This window comes from Solea solea, chromosome 12, assembly GCF_958295425.1.
Source record: "Solea solea chromosome 12, fSolSol10.1, whole genome shotgun sequence".
NCBI lineage: Eukaryota > Metazoa > Chordata > Actinopteri > Pleuronectiformes > Soleidae > Solea > Solea solea.
In genome coordinates, this window is record NC_081145.1 from 19,911,524 (window position 1) to 19,935,169 (window position 23,646).

Sequence of the window (23,646 nt, forward strand, 5' to 3'; positions counted from 1 at the left end):
ACAGTTGAATTCCCATGGCCGGTGTGGTGAAACATGTTTACAATAGTGGAGCTTTTACAGGTGATATTTTAATAAAGTCCACGCGGATAATTGTTTTATTTCTCGATACAAACGTGCTAACTGGTGTTTGTCTCAATACACTGTGCTGTCAGGGGGACACAATATGGACAGTAGGCTACAGTCAATGTCATTCAAGGGTATATGCGTCATAATTGTCATGGGAGTGCAGCTGTGTGAATGTGTGAGTGACATTTGTTATGCATGTAACTGTCATTTTGGGTTCAGTCTGAGTCGACAGCTCCCCTGATAATTACGAGGGTTTGTATCTGTTCTTTTTTGAGTCAAACTTTACACTATTTTATTTATTTTTTTTAATGAAGTTGAGCCCCTGTTAGATTCTTCAGGATCTAACAACATGTTGTTTACTTGTTTTATTCTTCGTGTGTCTTCATGTCAGTAGTGAGTAGTGGGTTTCTCTAAGAATATTTACTTAGGGTACATAAGTTATTACTTGTGGGGGGGGGGGGGGGGGGGGGGGGGGGGGGAGTACAATTTTAGGATATATAAGTTCATTTTTATAACTTTTTAAATGCATCTTTTGTTACACCGATTATCAATAATTCACTAATAAGTATGGAGAAAGTTGCGGAGAGAGGAATGGTCCGAGCAGTAGCAGTACTGCCTCCCTTCTGTCTTTTCTTTTGTGAAAGCTCAAATGTGGAGGAATTCAAAATCTGTGTTTTGTATTTTTGCAATTTTAATGGCAAAAAGACATTCATGGCAAAGCATCTTGACCGGTGGATGTAAAGGTTAAAGGTGAACTTTACAGGAGGAAACCAGAACTCCGATGTTAAGCTACATTACTTGTCTTTTTGCCACTCAGCCTGTATTACAGATTTATTTTGTTTTGCCACTTAGAGAGCAGCTCTGTGTTGGTGTCACCAGCCATAATGTTAAATATTAAGGTCGTCATGTAGGAGTGATGATATTAACACTTCTGCACTAAGTAATTAAAAGTATAGTACTTGTCTGCTATTTGATGATGACCTGGCACATTTCTTATTGACTGTTGATGCTGGGAGAAGTAAGTTTATGACATCATTTAGGATAAAGCACATATAAATGCTCTGTAGATCTGAGAGAAATTGCAAATCAAATCAAATTTGTTATTACATGCTAAACATTTTTACCTTATGTGGTATTTTTCAGACAAAATTCAGTTCAATCTGCCACAAAATATGGGTCCTGTTTGGTAAACACACAGTTATGGCTCTGGAACATTTCAAATAATTACATTTCAGAGTGTTCTCCTGTGGCCATGTCCTGTCCACCAACATCAACCTCTTGCTAGTTTGGACTTTGTTGTTTCTTTTTACACGTTATCACTTGATATCCTGCTTTTCCTGCCATCTTAATTACTGTCATGGGTTGTAATAATGTTGTTTTAAAAGACATGAATGCACTCCGAAATGAAACTAATGTGGTGTTCATCTGACACATGTATAATTAGAACGTAGACACCGAAATAATCAGTGTATCCACATTCCTGAATGCAAAATATTTAGAAAATATGTTGACTGAAGCTTTTATGAGAGGAAAACAAAAAAATCACCTGTATAATTATATCAAACATGACTCACTCTTCACTGGAACACTTCAATTGCATTTCATTTTATATATTATACGCAGGGTGCGTGCATTGTTTTGGTGTCTTAAGTTTGACCTCTACAAATGGGACCTGTCGCTGTATTTCCTGTCCGGTCAGCGAACTGTCCACGGAACGCCCATGAAGTTCACGCCGCAAAGATTGCAGGTCGTTTGTAGCCGCATGTACTGTAATAATGCTTCACGCTTGTCGTCTCAGCCCTCCGTGCTTTGATTTCCATGATTCTTTTGTGTTTTTTGTTTCGTTTGCCATTGATTTTGTCTTTGAATGGGTGTGTTTCTGCGATGGGCTCGTCCTGCTTGGTCTCTGTAATGTGGCTATAGGGGAGCAGTCGCTTTTCTCTTTCTAAGCTTCGACAACAAACTGCTTATTTTCATGCTTTTTAAAAAAACAAAGGAGTTTTCCCTCTCTATCCACGTCTTTGTGTCATTATTTCAGTATCTGCGAACCACAAATACTGTACATGGGACCTCACATGTATGAACCAGAATGACGTGTCACTACGGCCAATGAGGGTGGTGATAGTAATATCCTTGTTATCAATGTGGTTGGGTATGAGCGTTTCTATCTGCTTCATTTAAAAAAGAATGCATATTAGTAGTAAAAACACACCAGAATCATATCTAAAATCCAGAATGATAACACTGACACTTGGTCAGCATGGCCTTGAACTATGTTACGTCACCTTCAACCCTTTTTACATTTTAATGTGACAAAGAGCCACGTCACTTTAGAAGTGTTGATATGACGATTATGAAATAATGTGTTAATGCAAACATTTTATTCTATACAGAATAATACAGATCTATTCAGATCACTGGTAACATTTCACCTGGTTTGTGACTTAGTTTTGTTTTATGCATCCACACACACACACACACACACACACATACATGCATGGATACCGGCCTACACCTACTGAATACTGACACCGATATTTATTCCTAAATTTGCAAATAACTCAATGTTTTGCGTAAAAGTTAAAATACTGTAGCTAAGTTTTTCTGGGAGACCTCAAGGGTAACTTTACTTGGCTGCTGCTGCTGCTGCTTCTAACAGAGATGATGTACAAAAGACTTGGTCTTAATAAAGTTGTCTGTCTGTCTGTCTGTCTGTCTCTCTGTCTGTCTGAACTGACCTCAGGTTTCACCTCAAGTGAGAGGTCATTGGTGAGAATGAAACAACCCCACGGGGGCATGTAGGCGTCTGGAGAGAACACCGATTTCTGAGTCACAGAAATTTTCTCTGTCTGAAATAACAGAGAAGAAGTTAAAGAAACTTTTCATGAGTCCTTCTGCTTTTCATGAACGGGGAAAGAAGGCGAGCACATGACATTTGCATAGATCACAGAGAAAAGCCCCTGTACAGAAACTGAAGTCAATAAATGACAAACGTAAAATCAGTCGAGTGTAAACACGTTAAGTGTCCAGCTCATTTTCAGAATCTTTAGTATGTGCTGCCAGAAAGCATCTCATCACAAAGCCAACAATTTGCATTGACACTGGGTCAAAAGGTTGTGTGTAATGTCAAGGAGGCGCTTACTGTTACAAACATGAAGGCATTGTTAGTTCATCATGTATTGTAGTTCAAAGAGAGCTTTTCTTAATGTGTCTGATTAAACTGCTGATTTCTTTTTCTAACATGCTTTATGACCCTTTGTATTTCCTGCACGGCATTACATGATGTACAAGATGTGTGCTGCTGCCTTTCTTGGCCAGGTCACCGTTGTGAAAGAGGTCTTGATCTCAATGGGTCTTTTATCTGGTTAAATAAAGGAGAAATAAAAAAAATAAAAAAAAATGTCTGTACACATGTGAGAGCTGACTCACAGACGCGGGCAGTAATGGAAACATCAGCGTCTGTTTTACCGTCACGGCAAAAACAATGTTACCTGTGTCTATATAAAAGGCAGCAGATCACAGAACTCTGCGGCTCAGCGCCACAGATCAATATATCATATGAGTGCAAGCCATTTATCCCATCATCAAGTGCTCAACATCGAGTGGTTTTTTAGCAGTAAAGTTCATTTTTGAAACTATTCATCTGCGCATTTTGGCGTTAAAACAAAATCCTTTCCTGTCCACAGTGCAGGAATGCAGCTTTCTTATGATTATTGATTAAATTAAAATGTAATTTATGTATTTTGTTTTGTTTTTTTATTTTACTGTATTTCAAATGGTTTTTGTTGAGTTTTCAATAGAATGTAGTGAAAAGGGGAATAAAGAAAATGTTGTTTTTTTGAGGAACATGGACATTTTGGGGGTAATTTAAATCCCAGCTTAGTTTGATAAATAAACAAAGCTTTCATCATCTTGTGACCTGTCCGTTGTGTTTTTACAAATCATTATAGCCCCTGATCTTTGGGAAAAATGCAATGGAAGTACCCATCGTTGTGTCAATGACATGATTGATATTACTGTGCAGTAACCCCCTTGAACAGAAGTTGTACTGAATGCAAATAAAATAACTTTTCTTTTTACCAGAGAAAATGTACTAGCCTTGCTGGGGAAGGTAATTTCCTCAATTCTATGTTACGTCACAGACTCTCTGCACAGACTCGTTATATATGTATGTTTCATAATATTCTTCATAATATTCTATTCTTTTCTTTACTACTTTACAATTTCCCAACCACTGTTTTTCATTGTAAATATTTTTCAGCCACAATGTGGTTCACCCAAAACTAAAGCAGAATCTAAAATCACTGAGCTCCATTATGTCACAATGTGAGAGTGACAAACAGAGAGTTCAGTACTTTTGGGCAGAATTACACTCGGGTCATATAATTGACAGGGAAACTACCTTTGTACAAAAAATAACTTCCTTTTTTTCGTGTTTGGTTCATCCAATCAATGTCAATTTGTTTAAGGAAGTGAAAAAGGCGTACAACATGGCCCACACATTAATAATGTCCCCGTGGAAAGAGGGTCTTTCCCCGCCGACGATGCTGAGCGGCATAAATATGGCATCAGACGGAGAATAAGTCCACACTGCTCAGAGGACAGGCTGGTGAATCTCAACTGGGACATTCAGTTTTTACTACACTGTAAAAGGAACACTCAGAGACACTCACACACATCAGGATGGCTGCTCCTCGTCTGATTCTGTCCATGTTTGTGCTGATGCTGGCTGCCATCACTTTTAGTGAAGGTAAGAAGAAGTGTGTTGTGATTTAGTCTGTGGTCCCGTATGTATCTACTTGCAATTTTATCCAAATTACTATATATTTTTAAAGGGAAACACAAATAACCCTCACTACGGATTTAGTGCGGGTTATTGCATCCCTGCACGTAGATACTGAAGTTACTCGCATTGTTGTGTTGTATCTATTGAAAGGGAAAGTCTAGCTGTGTCATTTTATACTCAAATGTTAACCAGCTCTTATGTAATCAAGTTGTTTTCTGTGTCTTGTTGAAACCACTGACTGTTTTTCTGCTGATTCAAAAACAGGACATTACATAACAGGAACAAGCTAGAAAATGTCCATTTGTTTTTAGATGATCTTCTCATTCATAGCTGCTTGTTTTGTAGGTGTGCGTGGTATTGGGCGTGGTAAATGCTGCTTTCGTTTCAACGACACTCCCCTGCCTAAGGAAAAAGTGGTCAGCTACATCAGGACCAACCAGCGCTGCTCCAACTCGGCTGTCCTGTAAGAAAGAGGAAGAATAACATAAAAATCCTCATCACTGCACCCACACGTGTGACAGCACTGAACCTGACTTTGTTTGTTTGTGTGTGTGTGTGTGTTCAGGTTCAAGACCGTGGCAGGTCGTCAGCTGTGTGCAAAACCGTCCAACACCTGGGTGCAAGAGCTCATCAACTACCTGGACACCAAAGCCATCCCGGGACAGGCGTCCAACCTGTAACCATAGCAACATCAAACCCAGAGTGTTTTGTATGCTAATACGTTATAATCATGTCTCAGCTCTATGCAAACTATAAATCTAAGATAACATTGACATATTTACATATATAGCATACAGCATATGCTATGTTAAAAAAAGACTTTACTTAAATGTATACATATTATTTTTACATTGACATTTAATTCATGTTTTTAATATTTGGTGAATATTTGGTGACTTAATTTATTGGAACAATACTATATGATAGAAGCTATATGGTATGTTGCTGGGTTGTTGTTTTTTTTTTTATCAACACACTCAAAGTCTGACCGTCTACACTGTGACCTCCTGTTATGTTGTTCTCTGAACTTACAGCAACTACTTGCTGTAAATCCCAGTTCCACATGGTGTCACCACTAGATTATAAGCTATGGGGTTCACCACTGTTTCTACACTGAGCCATTGCGTTTTCTATGTGAATTGAATTGTTTTCTTGTTACTTGCACTCGAGAAACCCAATGTGTCAAAAAGGTCATTTATTTCTCTAAGTTACTACTGCAAAATTTTATTCTGTTTTATTAAAGCAAGACAAAGTGACAGCATGTTTTGATGTGTTGCTTTTACCAGAGGTCAAGAGTTACCAAGAGTTGCCAGCAGTTCATTGTCAGTTTAACAGACATCAACACTCAGTTGGGTATTTTCAGTCTTGTATAAAGTACCTAAAAGGGAAACTTGAGTAAAAAGTACAAGAATCTTACCAGAAAATGAAAACAGAAGTTGAAGTCACTTTTCATGATATTACTTAAGTAAAAGTCTTAACGGATATGAGATTTGCTGAACTTAAGTATCAGAAGTAATTTTCTGATATAAAATGAATTTAAGTTTTAGAAGCAAAGTTTTTAGCAATGGTAGCTCAGTGGTAGGGCGAGTTATCTTTCAATTAGAAGGTTGTGTGTTCAATCCCTGGCTCTGCTAGTCTATATGTGTCCTTGAGCAAGACACTTAACCCCATGTTGAAGCGTGTGAATGGCAAAACTGTAGTGTAAAGCAGCTCATCAAGACTAGAAAATCTTTATATAAATACAGACCATTACCAACTCATAAACGTTGCTAGAAATACAAAGAACAAAGTAAAGTATAGATAGTAGAATTCAAGACCAGGTTCTTTTCATAGATATGCTCTTATATTGAAATACAGTACACTTAACATCCGGTCTCATCAACATATTACAAGCTTGACGCAGCTGTAGAGAACATGGACCCGCCTTCCCATTGGTCACAGGCGAACGTGATCGCTCTCTTCTTGTGCGTGTGAGGCGTTCAGGTGCTGCAGGCAAAAAAAATTGTTGCCTTCAAACGCCTGCCTTCGAACTAAATAAACATGATCCCTATTTTGGTTAAATGTTGTTAAATTGTTGCTTAAGCATTTTTTTTGGTTGAACGATTTTGTGTATCTTTCCTTATATTATGTTTACTGTTATATTTTATCGGATGGAGGAAAATAATAAACTGCCAATCACAACATAAATTAAATAAATTAATCAAAATAATTCTTTTTGTACAGAAAGAGTGACATCTAGATAAAGAACAAACACAAATCCTCCTACCTAAAATTCAAAAGAGCTGAATAATGTGTAGTCTGTTCAGTTGGTTGTTCAACTATCTGCTTCTTAGTACAAAATACATTCGTCTTGTTTTGAAACTCACGACCGGATGCGTAATTGTAAACATTATCTGTTCTCTCTGCAAAGAGAAAACAGTTGGGGCATTTTTCGTCACTGACTGTGCTACATCTGGTCGTAGTATCTCGAGCGGTCTCATGTAATGAAACCTCATTCATTCATTTTCCGGCACATTTAGCTTCTCTTTGTTCGCAAACTCGGCGCGGTGTTTGAGGCGCAGAGCTCCGCCATTCTTTCGGACGTTGGTTAGTGTATGCCTCGGTGACTGTCGGTTGCAGGCTGGGCGGTGACAGCACACTACAATGATCGAGCGACCAGAAACTGCGGTTCCTAGCATCGCTGTAAGTCCTATTCCGTTTTTATCTTAATATTTATGTTGATCAATAATCAATTGCTAACACTGCAAATGTTGTTTTAATCAAGATATCAGTTGAATTCCGCTCTGTGACCGGACCTGTGTGTTTCAGTCACTGCTAGTACTGGCCTTTCATGCATGGAGAAATCTACACGCCAAGCTCCATTAACAATCTGCTCGTTTTAGTAGAGTATGTGTGTTTACAGAGACTTAAGCGGCACTGAAACACCAACGGAACACTTCTGACAAATCTGTGTCGCCTATTGTTGAGTTCGGCATAGTTTCATTGTATATAACAATCAGAAGTAAAGTAGATACCATCGTTTAAAAAATGCAACACACCTCCTACCTACTGTGTCTCGCCTGGTTCTGATGAAGCAAGTTTGTGGACGGCGAAACCATAACAGTTTGATAAGAATTTCTATTTTGTGTAGTATGTGAATGTAGGTTTGGTTAATGTAAATGTATTATTATAATTCTTTATGTAATATTTTCTGTTTTTATGACTGGCTTGAGGGGGTCCTTGAATGTTACACAGATCAGCAATTCTCAGGCTTGGTCTGTTCTCAATTATATCTCCACTGAAGGAGATGTGACTGTATGTTGTTTTTCTGACGTGTTTTCACAATGACTTAGACAGTGCTGTTAGTTAAAGAATGGAATAAAATCCAAGCTAACAGTCCCAGCCAGCTGAATGTTTCTGTAAGTATTAGGGCCCTGATGAGATTTGCTCTTCTGCGCCTCTTTTCTAAAAGGATTCTCTCAATTCAACCCGCAGCAGCTATTAAAAGACTGGAATGAGGGATTTCAAGGTTCGAAACATTGCACGGTGGACTACATGTTATATATGACAGCAGTGGCTGAACTGTACATTATTAGACAGTTCCAAAGCCTCTTCTTTAATCGATATAGCAGGTCCTTGAAATTGCTTTGGTTGAGGTATATAGATTGGTGTGACTGTCCACATGTCCATTTGGTTGTTTGGTCCATGAAATGCCAGAAAATTGTGTTTCTGAACCCCTTGCATAGCACAGGTGGACGCACTTCAGTCAATAAACAGATTCCAAAATAGGACCTGCGTACTGGGACAAGGACAGTAGTCCAATTGAATGGCTTTGTTGATCCACAACTGATTGTCTTGACTTATCATTGAGGGTTTGGTGCCCACACTAAGACAAAGTGAAAGCAGAGGGAGTACAACATTTTAGCTCCTAAAAAAAGCTAAAGCAAAAAACACTGTCTTTTAACAGTCTCTGTGCTCAGTGTGAAGTGATGCAATAGCTATTACATAACTAATATTACATAATGAATAATGCCAGTTTGGAAATGGCTAATGAAAGCCATGAGTGACTCCCGTCATCGGTTGCTGTTGGTTGACTTATTCTTACGGATGATGTCAGTGAACCAGGCAGCTACTATCACCACTGGGTGGACTGGGGGGGGAGGGGTTAACATGAATGGTATGGTTTCACTAACCTTCCATTCTCTCATCCCCCATTACTTAATTCTTTTAAATCCTGTGTCTGTTTCCTTTTCCTTTTCCACAAGTCAATTCCTTGTGATAAATAATCATACTGATAGCAAACATTACAGGAACACTTTGCTCTACTATAAAGTGGAAATGTGACGATAAGTTCATGTAATCATGACTTCATGTATATTGACGCACACAAAAACACACCTTCATATATACACATACCCTTTTTGTAGCTACATTACCTGTGCTACCTTAAGTGCACTTTAAAAGGAAATTGATGGACCATCTGCAGTGGCACATTATGTAATGACACACACACACACACAGAAGTTGTATGTGGGCGTAGTGAAACATGGAAATGGTGGAAAATGCTTCAGGCTTGTTGGCAGTAGTTCCATGTGCAGCCCGCTAGCATGCATCACAGGGTATTGATGAGGGCAATAGATTGTTTCCTTTTTCAATTCCTTGATGTGTGTGTGTGCACAGTACCCCATGCTCTGGTGATGCAGAATGGTAACCTACAGTTTTCTGAATGTCACACTCAACGGCAGGAAATGTAGAATGTGGAAGTCATGTTCACTGACAGTTTTTCATTGATGACTCGATATAATTGTTGGAGAACAGTAAAGCATCATTTCAAGATGACAGGGCGGTGTTGATGATGTTGTACTGTTCTCCAACAATTATATCGAGTTATTTAATGGTTGTAATATATGGAGATGTGAGGATTCTTGCACTGATGTGCTGCATGAACCTGGATGACACGGAGTAATAGTAACTTTTATCGCGCTTTCCCACTATACAGTTCTAGCACGGCACAGCTCGGCTCGACTCTACTTGTTTGTTTTTTTGCTTTTCCATTAGGAATAGTACCTGGTGCTTTTTTATTTTTGGCTGACACTAAAATGTGATGTGTACAGTCTGCTGGCCACTGATTGGTCAGAGAGTGTCGTCACTGGAAGAGTCATGAGCCCAACGTCCAACACAGGATCAGTTAAAAAGACTTAAACATGCCAAAAAAAAACAAAACAGGCCAAAGCCGGCAATCGTGAGCAGAATCACAACCCCCTTCCAGTATATTTCAGTCCAGTGACTGTGTCAGATGAACTGTTTTGCTCGTCACTAGTTTAATGTGTTTGTGTCGCGTTTTAAACAACATCATGGCAGTTTCATGCAGCCGTGCTATGACGACCCCGCCTTTGTTGAGGAGGTACTATAGTAATGGAAAACCCAAACCATGGTACCCAAACCGTGTAAAGTCGAGCCAAGTAATGCTAAAACTGTATAGTGGAAAAGCGCCATAAGTGTCACATCACAAAGTATCGTGGCACTACAGGGATTCCCCAACTCAGTCAGATGGAAGCTAATATGCTTGTTAGTTTGGGACACAGGCAAAAACCACATAATCATGTGAGAATTTCCAGTGTGAGTCGTTATTGTAACTGTCAAAATAATGACATAACATGATTTTTTTTCTTACTTTGAATTAGCCTTCATTTCAGCTGAAGGTAGATTTAAGCTCTGTTCCATGAGCTTTGCAGTTTTCCATTTAACCATGCATGACAGAGCCTGAGAGGCCAGCTATCAATTGTGTTTGCCTCATGTAGCGTGCAGGATGGTTGACAGTGACTCAGGGGCGGAGGTTATCTGACAGCAGAGTGGGATACTCCTCACATTATACTCCCTGTTAGGGATGAAGACATTTGGGACCAAACACTCTCCAGCCACATTTGTCACATGTGGACAGCAAACTCTGGACAATGTCTGAACTAAATTCCCTGGACATTGTCCAGACTCAAAAGGGCTTTAATTTTATATTTCACCTAGCAATTGATTTTAATTTGTTGGATTATATTATTTGTCCGTCTTAGTTTATGCATTTGACAGACGCTGGGCAGTGTTAACTCTTCCCTCCTTTCCACACTCCTTAGCGGAACCCTGTTATTTCTCTGTGGGAGTCTGCCATCCCTCTTCCCCTAAAATCAGTCCCTTTTCCCCTCTTGTATTTATCCCAGCTGTGTTTTGCTTCAAAGGGGCTCTGTCGCTACAGGACACAGAAATGCTAATTGCAGGTTCACTAAAAACAAGAGTTTCATCACTTTTTGTGTACATAATGACTGTGTGTGTGTGTCTGAGTTTGAGCCTACAGTTTTTCTTCTGCGGAGTATTTGTACATTCACACACAAAAACAAAAGCACTGTGTGTGTTTATATATGCTAAAGATGAATATTTTTAGTCAGTTTAAGAGTGTATTTTCATGCTTTGTGAATGAACTGACACTGTGTCTCTGTGTGTGTTTTCCTTCAGCAGCGGAACCTGGAGGGCTATGTGGGCTTTGCCAATCTCCCCAACCAGGTGTACCGGAAGTCAGTCAAAAGAGGCTTCGAGTTTACGTTAATGGTTGTAGGTAAGTTGGAATAATCTAGTGGGAGCGTATGACTGTGAGGGCGTGTGTGTGTGTGTGTCATCAGCACAGGTTGAGAGGCCGTAATGAAACATGTGGTACTCAGCTACTCGGGATGATGAGCTGACAAAGAAGCCATTTCTGCAGACTGGTGTGTTACTCTGTGAGAGTGGCTTTTTTGTGCAGCATGTGCAGTGTTAGGGCTGTCACTTTTTCCAAAAATCAAGTTGTAACTAATTCATAATGACCCATAATTTGATGAAATAAATTCAAACACTCCTGCTCCTCGTTTAGTTCACCACAAACATCTCTGTTTTACCAACTGTTATGTCATTAACAGGGCTGCTAGCATTTAAGTATTCATTACATATGGCACTCTGTATGGATGGAACAAACACTCTCTGAACAGGAAATCACTGACAGCAGGAGAAAGCTTTACCAGCTTTTAACTAAAACGAAATAATGTTAAAACATAGAACTGATAGTCAAGACAAAAAGCCCTGATATTATTTACCAGAAACACAAGTATGTCAACCTGATCAGGATTGAGTGTGGCTCTCTTGCATCTCCAAGATGCTACTGCTGCTGCTGACACTTTTGGATGAAATGGTAGGAAACCTCACGTGTGCCCTCTACTATGAGATGGCAGTCTGCCTTTCGAGCACGTAATTACAGCTCGAACATGAACTTTGCATCCCATGTTCGAAATAATATCAAATTTCAAATAAAAAGTGACAGCCCTATGCAGGGTGTTCAGTGACTAAGAATGTGCGCTAAGTTCCCGCAGTTTCCCCAGGGGAGTTTGCTGTGTGTAGCTACAGGATGCACAGTGACATTTGTGTGTTTTGGATGATTCGGTTGTTGGTGGAAGTATGAATGAGATGGGATACGGAGAGACGCCAACAACAGTACAGACAGAGGGGAAGTGGACAGAGGAGTGGAGGAACCATGGGTTTGGCAGTCTGCATGGACGGATACACATGCATGCACACATATATTTAGACATTAGAGCAGCACTGTAATGACATCTGTGTGAAAGGGGCCTGATATGGATTGTGTAGAAAGTCCCGTGGAGCTGTTGAGTCCACAAAAAGTTGTATTGGCTTATGTGCACTTCCTCTTTTATACTCTGTTGAACTCCATGTCTAAAAAGTGATTTTCAACACAAAGTTAATACGTAACTGCTCCTAAAAATTGTTGTTTCACATTGATCGTGTTGCAGTTTCAGAGCTGTTTCCCTTTTCTTGCCATATTTACGCAAATTTAAAATCTTTCCATATTTCCTTTTATAGAAGAAATCAAATGAGCATGTTTTCAAAAGCATGAGCACTCAATATTGTGGTTATTGCAATACAGTGTCGTTTGGCATCACAAAATAGTTACATTCACGATCACTGCAACAATGATGATGGAGGAGAAAAGCAAAAGCAGCTGGCTGACCTCTGCAAAAAGAGAGATCAGACCCAGTGAGAATACTTCCCAAACAAATGGAGGTGACCGGGTATTTTTAAGAGGAAGCCAACTATTCATGTTCATGTTCTCCTATGTTGGTGCACCATGTTTCTGTATCCTAAACACCAGAAGCTTGAGAAGCAAAATAAGGCGGATCATTTGTCACTCAATATCCCTTTTTAATAGTTATAGTCTGATATGGATACGGATATCACAACCGGATATCAATATTTACCACCAAGCAAGACGTAGTTCTCCATCTGTGTAACAAGTGTGCAATATATAGTATTTTTAGATTCGATTTAGATTTTACATCTCGTCATGTGGTGACCTCAGTCACTTCAGTAAAAGGATGTAAACATTAACACAAAGAAGCGTCCAGCCTTTATACCCTGGGCCTGCGGTTTTAGCTTCCTGTTTAGTAAACAGCCACTGTGGACGAGTAGCAGGAGGGAGACAAAGACAGCAGAGTGATGGCTTTGGAAAGCTCTGAGAGAACCACAATCAACTAGATCCTTGTTCAAGCCTGCACACACACATGGGCCCCTCTGTCCATCGCCCCAGTTTTCTTGGCTTTCAGATCACATACCCCAGCTGATCCACATTTCACACATAACAATGAGGGAGAGTGAGCAAGTGTGCTCACGACTTAACACAGAGTGCATTTACAGATGAGGAGAAGGACATTTCTTTCAACTAGATTGTTCCTAAAGACTTACAAAACACTATTCAAAACAAATATTGGTATTAATTTAATCACATGTACTTGAGCTTCCTCATGCAGTTCAAAGACTTGCAGAGTTGGGTTCATTCAAGATGTCTGAATGAATGATTGATGTGACGGTGGTTACATTTTCTCTTTATTTACAAACCTGTTGCCAGAGTAGTCACAGTGATGTCACTGTACCTGTACAAGAGCTTGTCAGAGCTAGCGATGTACCAGCACTACTGGTATTTTTTTCCACATTCCCCCCTATCATTTCTTCCTCCTCTCTGTCAATCTTTTGTCTTTTCCCCTCTCAGTCTGACTCACTCTGAGGGGGGGGAAAAGCTGCTTCCTGATCCTCGATCCAGCTGGCAGATTGAATAGAAACTCCTGGAAAGATTAGCAAGATCCAGAGCCAGTGGAGCAGAGAGTTGAACAGAGTCCGAACAGAGTTGAGAGTCAGATCAGACCCTGGAGGGAGCTGGGAAGAGACGGGAAGCGATGTCTGCTTCATGCTGCTTCTGATGTGTTACAAGGCAAGCACTGCCTCTGTTTTCATACAGCAACACAGGAGGAGAAGTTTGCAAGCTGAGCTGAGTTGCATGTGAGACACTGCCCACATTACCCACAGAGAGGATTCAGTTCTTGTCTGGATATGTATGATTTGACTAAAAGTTTGGTCAGAATATGTTCAACACTTTGTTTTAACTGGCAGTGACCTGAGTGGCCAGAATTATTATGGTTTAGTTCTTTATGATCAGAGAGTTCATGGTTTGGATCGAAATGCCAATATTTTTCACTGAAAATGTAAAAAACCTTTCTGCACCTGCATCTGCAACTTTCTTTTGCAGTTTATATTCCAGTCATTTGATTATTGTTTTTGTTGAAGATCAATTCATTTATTGTAGCTCAAAGCTGTCTTATTTTAGCAAGCATACAATACAAGAAACACGTTTGTGCTAATACTTTACGAAAGTGTGGAACCATCTGGAGCGTTTGTTCGTCTCTCTCGTGGTCGCCTGATATGGGCTTTTACAAGATGCTTGAGATGGAATTGGCATTTATTGTCGCAAGCAAAATCTGAGTGTTTAAAGGGAGGCCTTTATTCACTTGGAATGCCTGTGAAAGAAGCAGCCAGTGATGTGCTAGTAGTCAGTCTCTGCCTGTGAAACTAAATGTTTGCCTGTGTGTCCTGCTCTCTATACTGTCTGTCCTGTTGTTGCACTCGTCAAAGCTTGTTAGTGCTCTCTCTCTCTCTCTCTCTCTCTCCCTCTCTCCCTCTCTCCCTCTCTCTCTCTCTCTCTCTCTCCCCCCCTCTCTCTCTTTGTGTGTGTCCAGATAAGACAGTCTGACAGGCTTAGGATTGACCATCTTGCCTACTGACCTTGCTGAAGGGAGTGAGTGAAGAAAGGCTTTGGTCTAGGTAATCCGCTGGTTTACCCACATGCTTTAATACACACCACACACATTCACTGTTTCAAAAGGTTGACCTGTCAGTATGAGACTGGTGTAACGATTTCGAGAAAATATCTATTTGCAAATTTTCTCAACACCCACCGTTTTTAAATTTTTTTATACAGAGCTTGATGTCTGACAAACAACCACAAACCGAGCAGGAAAAAAGAGCTGCTGGATGTCTGTTGTGTCATGTTAGCTGTTGTTATTTGTTGTTTGCGCACCAGTTCAGTGTCATGCTACGTATCACGCTAATGCAGAGCCTGACCTAGGGCTTCACCGCTCCAAACTTTACCGCACTGTATCAAACCAAACCGTACCGCGATGGAAACACGGTTTTAGGTGTAGTGCATAATGTACATCCTAAGTTGTATTTTGTGCTGTTTCAAATTGTGATTTCCATTTTAAAAACGATTACTTTGTCAGCCCTCAGGTTTTTTTTTTTAGTCATTCTCTTTCCCATCACACCCTCTTGTCATAAAGGCATTCTCCCAGCTGCTGTCACAGTTTCACTGTTTAGATCGCCAATAAAGACGAGATGAAAGTGCGGTTAAAAAGAAAAGAAACAGCCACAGCTTACTGGCATGCTGAGATTGGTGGCTGACTGTAATTCCTCCTTTTAGAGTTTCACTTCCCTCAAACAACACATGCCCATTCTCAGCTCTCTTTATACTGGTGTTTGTCACGGTAGATCAGATGGTTAGAGGTCAAGGACAGCAGCAGTGCATTATTTTGTTTCTAAATCACCAGCTGTTCCCTAAAGCAGTTTCCAGACATGAATCTACTCACACAACAGCAAAGTCTTCAAAAATAATTATATAAAATATTACACCAGATGGATGCAGTCTTTAAAAACCATAAAGGGGTGCTGTCAGTAAATTTGTGACATGTGATGCACAGATTTTAACATCTTAAATCATGTAAAACTAGAAGATTCATTCATTCATACTAGGGCAGATTCATTCAATCTGCCAAACCTCTTCTGTAGGTTGTCAGTGACACATTGTGACCCCACTGACCACAAGTGCACTAAGGATGAGTTGTCAATCCCCATTCAACAACTAAGTGGATGTAAACAACAATTGCATGCAACTGTTTCACAATAGCGTCACGTGTTTGCCACCAAATAGGGATCAGGAATCTCCTCAGTCCTCACATTATTCATAAGCTTCCGTCTTCTAGTACCCGATTAACCCAAAAGTGACAAACTATTGTGCCATTAACCTGTTGTTTGATAAGTCAGCGTTTTCAGTGCTATGACTAACACCTGTGCTTTTCCTGTTTGGACAGGTCAAAGTGTCTGTTGTAAAAAAGAAAAAGAAAGGAAAGCTTAATAGAAAACCACATCACAAACAAGAATGACAAGCATGAACAACAGATAGGGCAACTCTTATCTCTTTTAATGGCCTGAAATCTGATCTGAGCATTTGGACTATTTATTAACTGAAACCAAACCTTTTTGTTTTATGTTGTGACCGTGACTCTGAAATACCATATCAAAAAAATGGCCTGCAAATCACCATGGTGCTTTGAGTGAGCAAAAGGCTGGGATTAATGGGTCTTATTTATGCTTCTCTCATTAAAGCAAACTTTGACCTCAAAATGACGGCTTCTAGATTATTTTGATGTACACTGATTTATAAGATGGAACTTCCAGATATTCAACAAGGAAATGTTAAAAATGGCAAAAAAAATTCTGGCATGTCTACTGTAGATACAGCATTCTGGTTGGGCAAGCCATAGATTATGATGATTATGGTGATTGAGTCACATTGAGTAAGACTGCACAGTCAGAATTCTGGCTGCTTGAAAGCCATTTTTCTTTAGGACTATAATTTACGGTATCCATAACTGAAACTATGAACTTGAGCCTGACGTGAATGTGGACATCGGTTCATACTGTATTTCTCCGTTTTCCTTGGGAAAGCCTCAGGAATTCCCAGGAGATGCTGGAGGTAGCGATGGAGAAGGATGAATGGGTGACCCAGAAAAAGACAGCAATGTATAAATGGGCTGTTATACTCTGTTACATTCCACAGGTGTAGCTTTTATTGTGTGCAAACCCTGTAGAATGCATTATGGGTTATACACAGCTGTGATTTGTGGCCATAAAATACTCTAGTGGCTAGCTGTTGTTTCCGGGTGTGCACACGGTCTCAGCTGTTGGATTTTAGGAGCATCCAAGAACGATGAGTTGGTCCTTCTGTAGTGTTCCTGAATATTCTTGGGGACATTAAAGTCAACCAGGTTCATAAGCTTGAACGAGTTTAGCATCATGACTTCATTTTAAACTGAATCAGCAACATACTGTGGATTCTTAGACTGTGCCATTAACCTGTACTTAGACTTGTTTTGTAAGGCTCTGCTATGTTTCTTCAGTACTTTTAAATGGACAAATTAGACACAAGTTCCAGGGTGGTGCATGTTACCTGAAGGTCCCCTATCATGGGGGAGAGGTGAGATGAGGGTATTCAATAAGTTGCAATGACCTGCAACCTCACAGCTATATCCCAATAAAACCTTCACACAAACTTAGTCACCATGAGTTGACAGCTCCTTGTTTACAAACCAATTTCAAAAACAGTCCTCATTGCCTCTGGGCACAACAGGCTACTCTGTGTGTACATACATGCAAAGATCAGAGTCTTGCATGCTTGGTCAGACCGTAGATGGAAGGTCTCTTTCTCCTTTACCAGTTTTTATCCTTGCTCTGCTCCCATTTTTTTTTTGCATGTCTATTTAAAGACACACATGTCTGCCGTGACCCAGCACGTGCTGTTTCTTTTATTTGCAACGGAACAGTCACTCTCTAATTTTAAAGAAAAAAGCCTGAGGGAAGTGGTTGGTGTCGATGCAAGGCTCCTGTGGCTAGCGCGTGACCACCGTAGTCGGACTGGGTGCTGACACAGTTAATACTGGGTTCAGACTCTTTTTCTAGACCCTGCTGGACATGCAAATCCTTATCTCCCCCGAAACACTGACCTTTGCCCCCTGTTTAAGCCAATTCCATTTAGTCTCAACAATAGAGAGTTATCTTTTCCAGCAGTCTGTTGTTCAGTAAACACAACTTCACATCTCACATCCTCTCACATCCTCACATCCACCATCTGTCTGTGACTCTCCACTGTTCTCTCACTTTTGCCTGTATGTTTCCCAGATGTGTCATTTCACACTGTGCGGTTCAGGCCTCACACATCTGTTAGATGTGTGTGTGGGTGTTTGTGTTGGGTGCTAGTAGGTAGGAAGTTGGGGTAGGTGGGGGGGGGGCAGCTGCTGCCTCAGGGCTGAGAGGGAGGAATGTGAGGAATCTCATGGGAAACCCACTTTGACCATTTGTATGTTTGTTCTTCTGGCTCATGGTCCAGCTTATTATGTCTCTTACAACATAATCACCATTTAAGATCCAAGGTCATATACTGTATATCATCAACAATCATTCGGCATCACTGAGCATATCAGGCTCTAGGAACACTGGTGTTACTTTGTGAAAAAATGTTCTTCCCAGTAGTAAAAGGAACTCTACCAATGTTTCCCATTCAGACTGTGGCAATGTGTCATATTCTAATTTGTTCCACCACAGTTTTGTAGTGAACCAAGACATTTTTACACTTACAATTACAGAAGTTCTTTCATTTAGCGTTTTACTTCATTGCCACACTGTACAGCTGTGTGCACTCACTCCCTCGCATATATGGAGTGCGTTATAATCAGAAAAGTTTTCAGTGTCCACACGGAATGACAGACATTGTAAGTTTAGCTGTAGCTGTGCACATACCCATGAGTGGCATGCAATGCAGTTCTCTCTGGCCTCCTTTATACTTGGCATTAAAATGTGATTTCTGTGATCGGATTGCAGTTGGATAGCGCCTGACCACTTGTTATGCAATCTGCCAAACCACTTTGGGAGGGGGCTGGAGATGCATTGGGACCACATTGAACAGAAGATGGTGGCTCCGAGCACATCTAATGTGCTGCTACATCAGATGAGGATTGAAAGCTGCCCCGTACCACACTACTGTACACCTCTCAACTGTTTTTCATCAGAACTTGAATCAACTTGAAATAACAGTCAAAGAAAGAAAGCCAGCCATCTGACAACTTCATGGGACTAACACCAGAGCTGAATGAATTAGAGTAGCCAGCTGATTGATGGTAGTCATGCTGTCCAGATCATGCTGTCTGGCATTTTCCACCAGCCTATTAATCATCAGTTATGATGGTTCGGGTTGGTTGGAAAGTTACATCTCACAGAATCTGCTACTTTCTCTCCTCATCATGTAACATGGCGTAAACTTGGCTACAAAAAAAGTCACAGAATCCAGTGCTTATAAGAAAAACCCATGAAAAGCATCTGTGAAAAAAAAAAAAAAAAAAGTAGCAGTTTTATGAAATCGCATGGGATAATTTGAATGAAGATTGATTTAAATTGGGAAAAGTATTCTTTCTTTGTTTTTTAAATATAGCCCTAGATAATGCAAGATAATCATCAACATGATTAAAAAAGCTACAAACAGCAAAACAGACATCAAGGACAAGCAAGGACAAACTGCAATGTGGTTGGAGGGAGACTGACGCAAAGATGGAATCATAAAAACAAAAAGAAGGGGGGCAAAGAGCAGAGCTAGCAATGCAATTTCACTTGTCATGTGGAACCAATATTTAAGCTGAGCAAGGGGGGCTAATAGGGATAGACTTGGGTCCAAGAAGGTTCAAGCTTCTGCTGCAACTGACAAAAACGTCCATCACACTGGCCCCCTTTACATCTGGGATTAAAATGCATTTTCTGTGATCAGATTGGATCGAGCGATTGGACCACTTCCAAGTACAGAACTGGTAATTGTTATCCGATCTGCGAAACCACTTCGGGAGCTGGTCGGAGACGCATTGTGACCACATTGAACAGAAGTGTAGCACGACTTCACATGTGGCTAACACGTGACGCTGTAGTCTGCTGCTGAAAATCTTTGCAGAAGAAGAGGGGGAGTTGACGTAAGGGGGGAATGACAGCGATTGGATAGCAATAGGATCTTGATGTGGACAGCGGTGACGCATGTTAATATCTGGTGTAAATGCATGTGGTGAAGCACTAGCCAATCGCTATCTGATTACAGAAAACACATTCTAATGACAAGTGTAAAGGGGGCACTGTGGACCTGTCTCTCAGGCTGTGATTTTCCACAGCTGCTTTAAATTGGACCAGCGGATTAGTTCAGTTGTCAAAAAAAAGTTTTTTTTACATCTCCCCCCCAAACACTTTGAGAAAGTTATTCATGTTTTTAATATGTCAAGACTAGACTACTGTAATTTTCTGTATATGGGTGTAGACCAGTCATCTCTCCGTCATCTACAATTAGTTCAAAATGCAGCAGCTTGTATTCTGACTGAAAAAAGAAAGTGTGACCACATAACACCAGTTTGGTCCTCCCTCTACTTGGCTTCCTGTCTTTTTCTGGATTGATTTTAAGGTTTCATTGCTTGTTTTTAAGTTTTTTTTTTAATGGACTGGCCCCATCTTATTTATGTGATGTGGTACATCTCCAGACTCCTGCCAGAGTAACGAGATCTTCCAACCAGTTGATCCTGGATGTTCCCAAATCAAGGTGCAAATCTAGAGGTGACTGAGCCTTTTCAGTAGCTGCCCCCAGTAGACCATAGAAAGTCTCTACTGAAAACACACCTCCTCTCTTTGGTGTTCAATTTAGGATTAGCTGGACAACCTGCCTTTTTCTATTACACTGCTTCTATCTTGTTTATTATATGATATATTTCTATATTTATTTACTTTCTGAATTATTTTAGCCATGTATTTCTTGTGGCTGTACTTGTCATTTGCGGTTGTTTCAATGTGCTACATGAATAAAGTTGACCCTGACATTGACATTAGAATGATGTTGACTTTGAATGGCATGGAGACATTGCCCTACAATGCCTCACTGTCATGTTTGTGCTAAAGATTATAGTGTTTGTGAAGCCTGTGTGCTGTTTGCTCAGGATCTACTGAGGTCTTTGGTCACTTTGCTTAAGTGAGCTCTCTCCATTGTTTGATCAGTACCTATGATCTGTGGCTGATCAGTGTCATATCTGCACCACAGAGGTGACTGGACAAGCCTGGTTCAGACAGAGCGGGGGGGCATTTTGACCCCTGTTTATCTGTCCAGAAATGACAGGGATACAGTGTACAGTATATACAGGTTCAATAACGTGGTTAGTGTTTACACGGAACAGCTTTAGAAATCAGTCTAACCCTCAGGATAAAACCTTTTGTTGGTGTGGGATACATATCGTCTTACCTACAATGGGTGGTGGAAAATTAAAATCACTTCCACCACGGTAAAACTAATGTAATGTAACACAACAGTCCAATGTGTTGAAACTATTTAAAGGCCTCTCTACTCTTTCTATGTACTGAGTCCACAGCGACTGTTTCTCTACGTGTCCACAGTTCTATTCATACTGAAATGAGGGTCCACATCAGCCTGGTTTGTCATACATGTGAACCTGATGCTACATTCTACTCCATTGCTATGTCCTAGCATGGGAATTCCATCCACATGGTCACAGTTTTTTGGGCTGCATGTATAGGTTTATCTGTATCGGGACAGTGCATGTTGATACAGAGTAGAGCAGAAACGATTAATCGATTACTAAATTAATCGGTAACTATTTGGAAAATGAAATAATCGGTTTGAAGCTTTTTTTCATGATTAAAACAAGATTTCCGATTGTTTAAGCTTCTTAAATGTGAATATTTTCTTCATTTCTTTGCTCTGGATAACAAAGAAATCATTAAAAGTGAATCATTTTGGTTTGTGGACAAAACAAGACTTCAGTGAACTTGCAGACAATCCAAAACAGCTTTTTCATGCAGTTTATAATTCTCAAAGCGGAAAGGGCCCATATGACAAGGACCCTTAAACAAGCTCTCCGCTTGCCAGTCTTAAATAGATATTTGATCAGCTAAGGTTGTGTGGCCTCAGCAGCAGCCTACATGTGAGTGAGCTCATTGTTTGATTAGCTTTACTTAGTTTACTGCTGTTTGTTTTGTCACGTTAGTATCAGTAGTAACACGTACCCACCAAACGGCTATGTCTAGCATAGCTCGTCGCATACACACACACACACACACAAACACACTCAAACATAGCCCCTCCCCTCCACATTTAGTTAACATTCCTTTCTTTTCAAAGAAGGATGTCATTTACTCAGGTTTTCATACATTTGGGCTATTTCACTATGGAATATTGTGAGTGTGTGTACGGTATATGTGCATGTGTGTGAGTACGCAGGTTCCCGACCCACTCTAATAAGCAGCATTTGTGCTTTTTTTTTTTTTTTTTTATCTTTTTTGGTGGTGCAATGGTTACCCCTGGGGATGATTTTTGTGTCCAGGCTTGAGACAGGTGAAACACTGTAGTCACATGGCCTCTTAGGGGCCCCTCGCTAACCTTGGAGACTGAAGGAGATGCAGAGAGAAAGTGTGTTTCGAACACACAGAGGGACAAAATATCATTCATTCATGACTTGACACACACTGGGGACAGACTGAGCAGTTAAGAAGAGCTGAATTCCACCAGGCAGACAGACAAAATATGAATTCACCTTGTAGCAAGTCAACCTTTGTGTCTTGAAAATGAAAAAAAAAAAAAATTTAAATTCTGTTACAAGGAAAATAACACATTTGACTGATTCTTAATTTAATCGTGTAGCCTTTCAAAGATTTGCAGCAAATGTGCTACTTCACACTTACAGTACAAGACACAACAAACACACATTAAGGAGACCCAGATATGGCACATCAGAGTTTGTCAGTGCTTGGATATCTGGAAAATCACTCATCAATCTTGAATTGCTAGAGAAACATCTGATGATCATTTTGAAATGGAAACCATCCAGCTCTCTGCTGTACGGTTAGAGAAAACTTGGTGCCAAATATATTAATGTGCAACCACAGTGTATTTGTCTAATCTGAGCAAAAATGCCAGATGTGTTCTCATTCCATCTTCCTAAGTGTCCTACAGTATTAGACTGGGGGTTGGCCAAAAATGTGTGGACATTTTGGATTACATGAACCTTCCATTGGCTTCCTAAAAAAAAAAAAATCCAACTTTTAGATTTGATAGTAATCCATTCCAACAGAAATGGACAGATCATTGTAATACACAGTGCAATTACAGTTATGTATGTTTCAGTTAATCAGGGGAAGCAGAAAAAACTGACTGGCTGATTGGTGTTAGTTATTTTGTTCTCTTTAGTTTTAAAGAGATGGTTCAGTGTGTTTTTGCCTGTTTTACTCTTTGTCCCCTGTGTCCCTGCAGCTCACTGGAAAATGCTGATGCTTGGCGTTTAGAAGTTGTAGCACAGAGGTCTTTCTAGGACAGACAGCCCTCCTTTCTTCCCTCCATCCAAACTCTCCTCCAACGTGTTTTTCAGACACGAGCCAATGGCTCCGCCGCTATTAATCACAGCATTGTTTGTGTGTGAGAGGGTATGCAATGTTTATGGTTGGAGTGGATGTGTTCTTTGTTGAGTAAATGTTAACTGTGTGTGTGCAAGTGGCTGTGGAGCAGGGAATGGAAAGTTGGCACTGTGGGGAGAGAAACAAGA

General features: G+C 40.3%; 3 protein-coding genes across 4 annotated transcripts in view; all 3 read left to right on the forward strand.

The window, feature by feature from the left end:
* The window catches only part of LOC131469481 (troponin I, fast skeletal muscle-like), a 145,771-nt gene that overhangs the window by 70,813 nt on the left and 51,312 nt on the right, over nucleotides 1–23,646 (forward strand). The window lies entirely within an intron of this gene.
* LOC131469486 (monocyte chemotactic protein 1B-like) lies at nucleotides 4,472–6,110 on the forward strand. The gene is made up of 3 exons (XM_058644441.1): nucleotides 4,472–4,816; nucleotides 5,198–5,315; nucleotides 5,418–6,110. The coding sequence occupies exons 1-3, from the start codon at nucleotides 4,750–4,752 to the stop codon at nucleotides 5,530–5,532; spliced, it is 300 nt and encodes a 99-aa protein (XP_058500424.1). The 5' UTR covers nucleotides 4,472–4,749; the 3' UTR covers nucleotides 5,533–6,110.
* LOC131469477 (septin-7-like) overlaps nucleotides 7,244–23,646 on the forward strand; it is a 35,403-nt gene continuing 19,000 nt past the window's right edge. The window contains exons 1-2 of one of the 2 annotated variants that reach the window (XM_058644427.1): nucleotides 7,244–7,534; nucleotides 11,336–11,432. In XM_058644427.1, coding sequence (XP_058500410.1) covers nucleotides 7,496–7,534; nucleotides 11,336–11,432 — 136 coding nt within the window. In that variant the 5' untranslated portion in view covers nucleotides 7,244–7,495. Of the gene's footprint in view, nucleotides 7,535–11,332; nucleotides 11,433–23,646 lie in introns of both variants that reach the window. The other variant, XM_058644426.1, reaches the window with a different exon arrangement.

What these genes read in the sequence shown, in the direction of transcription:
- LOC131469486 (XM_058644441.1), top strand. Translation starts at nt 4,750, where the DNA reads ATGGCTGCTCCTCGTCTGATTCTGTCCATGTTTGTGCTGATGCTGGCT. An exon ending in TGCCATCACTTTTAGTGAAG is followed by an intron (nt 4,817 to 5,197) that starts GTAAGAAGAAGT and finishes CTTGTTTTGTAG; the next exon opens with GTGTGCGTGGTATTGGGCGT. An exon ending in TGCTCCAACTCGGCTGTCCT is followed by an intron (nt 5,316 to 5,417) that starts GTAAGAAAGAGG and finishes GTGTGTGTTCAG; the next exon opens with GTTCAAGACCGTGGCAGGTC.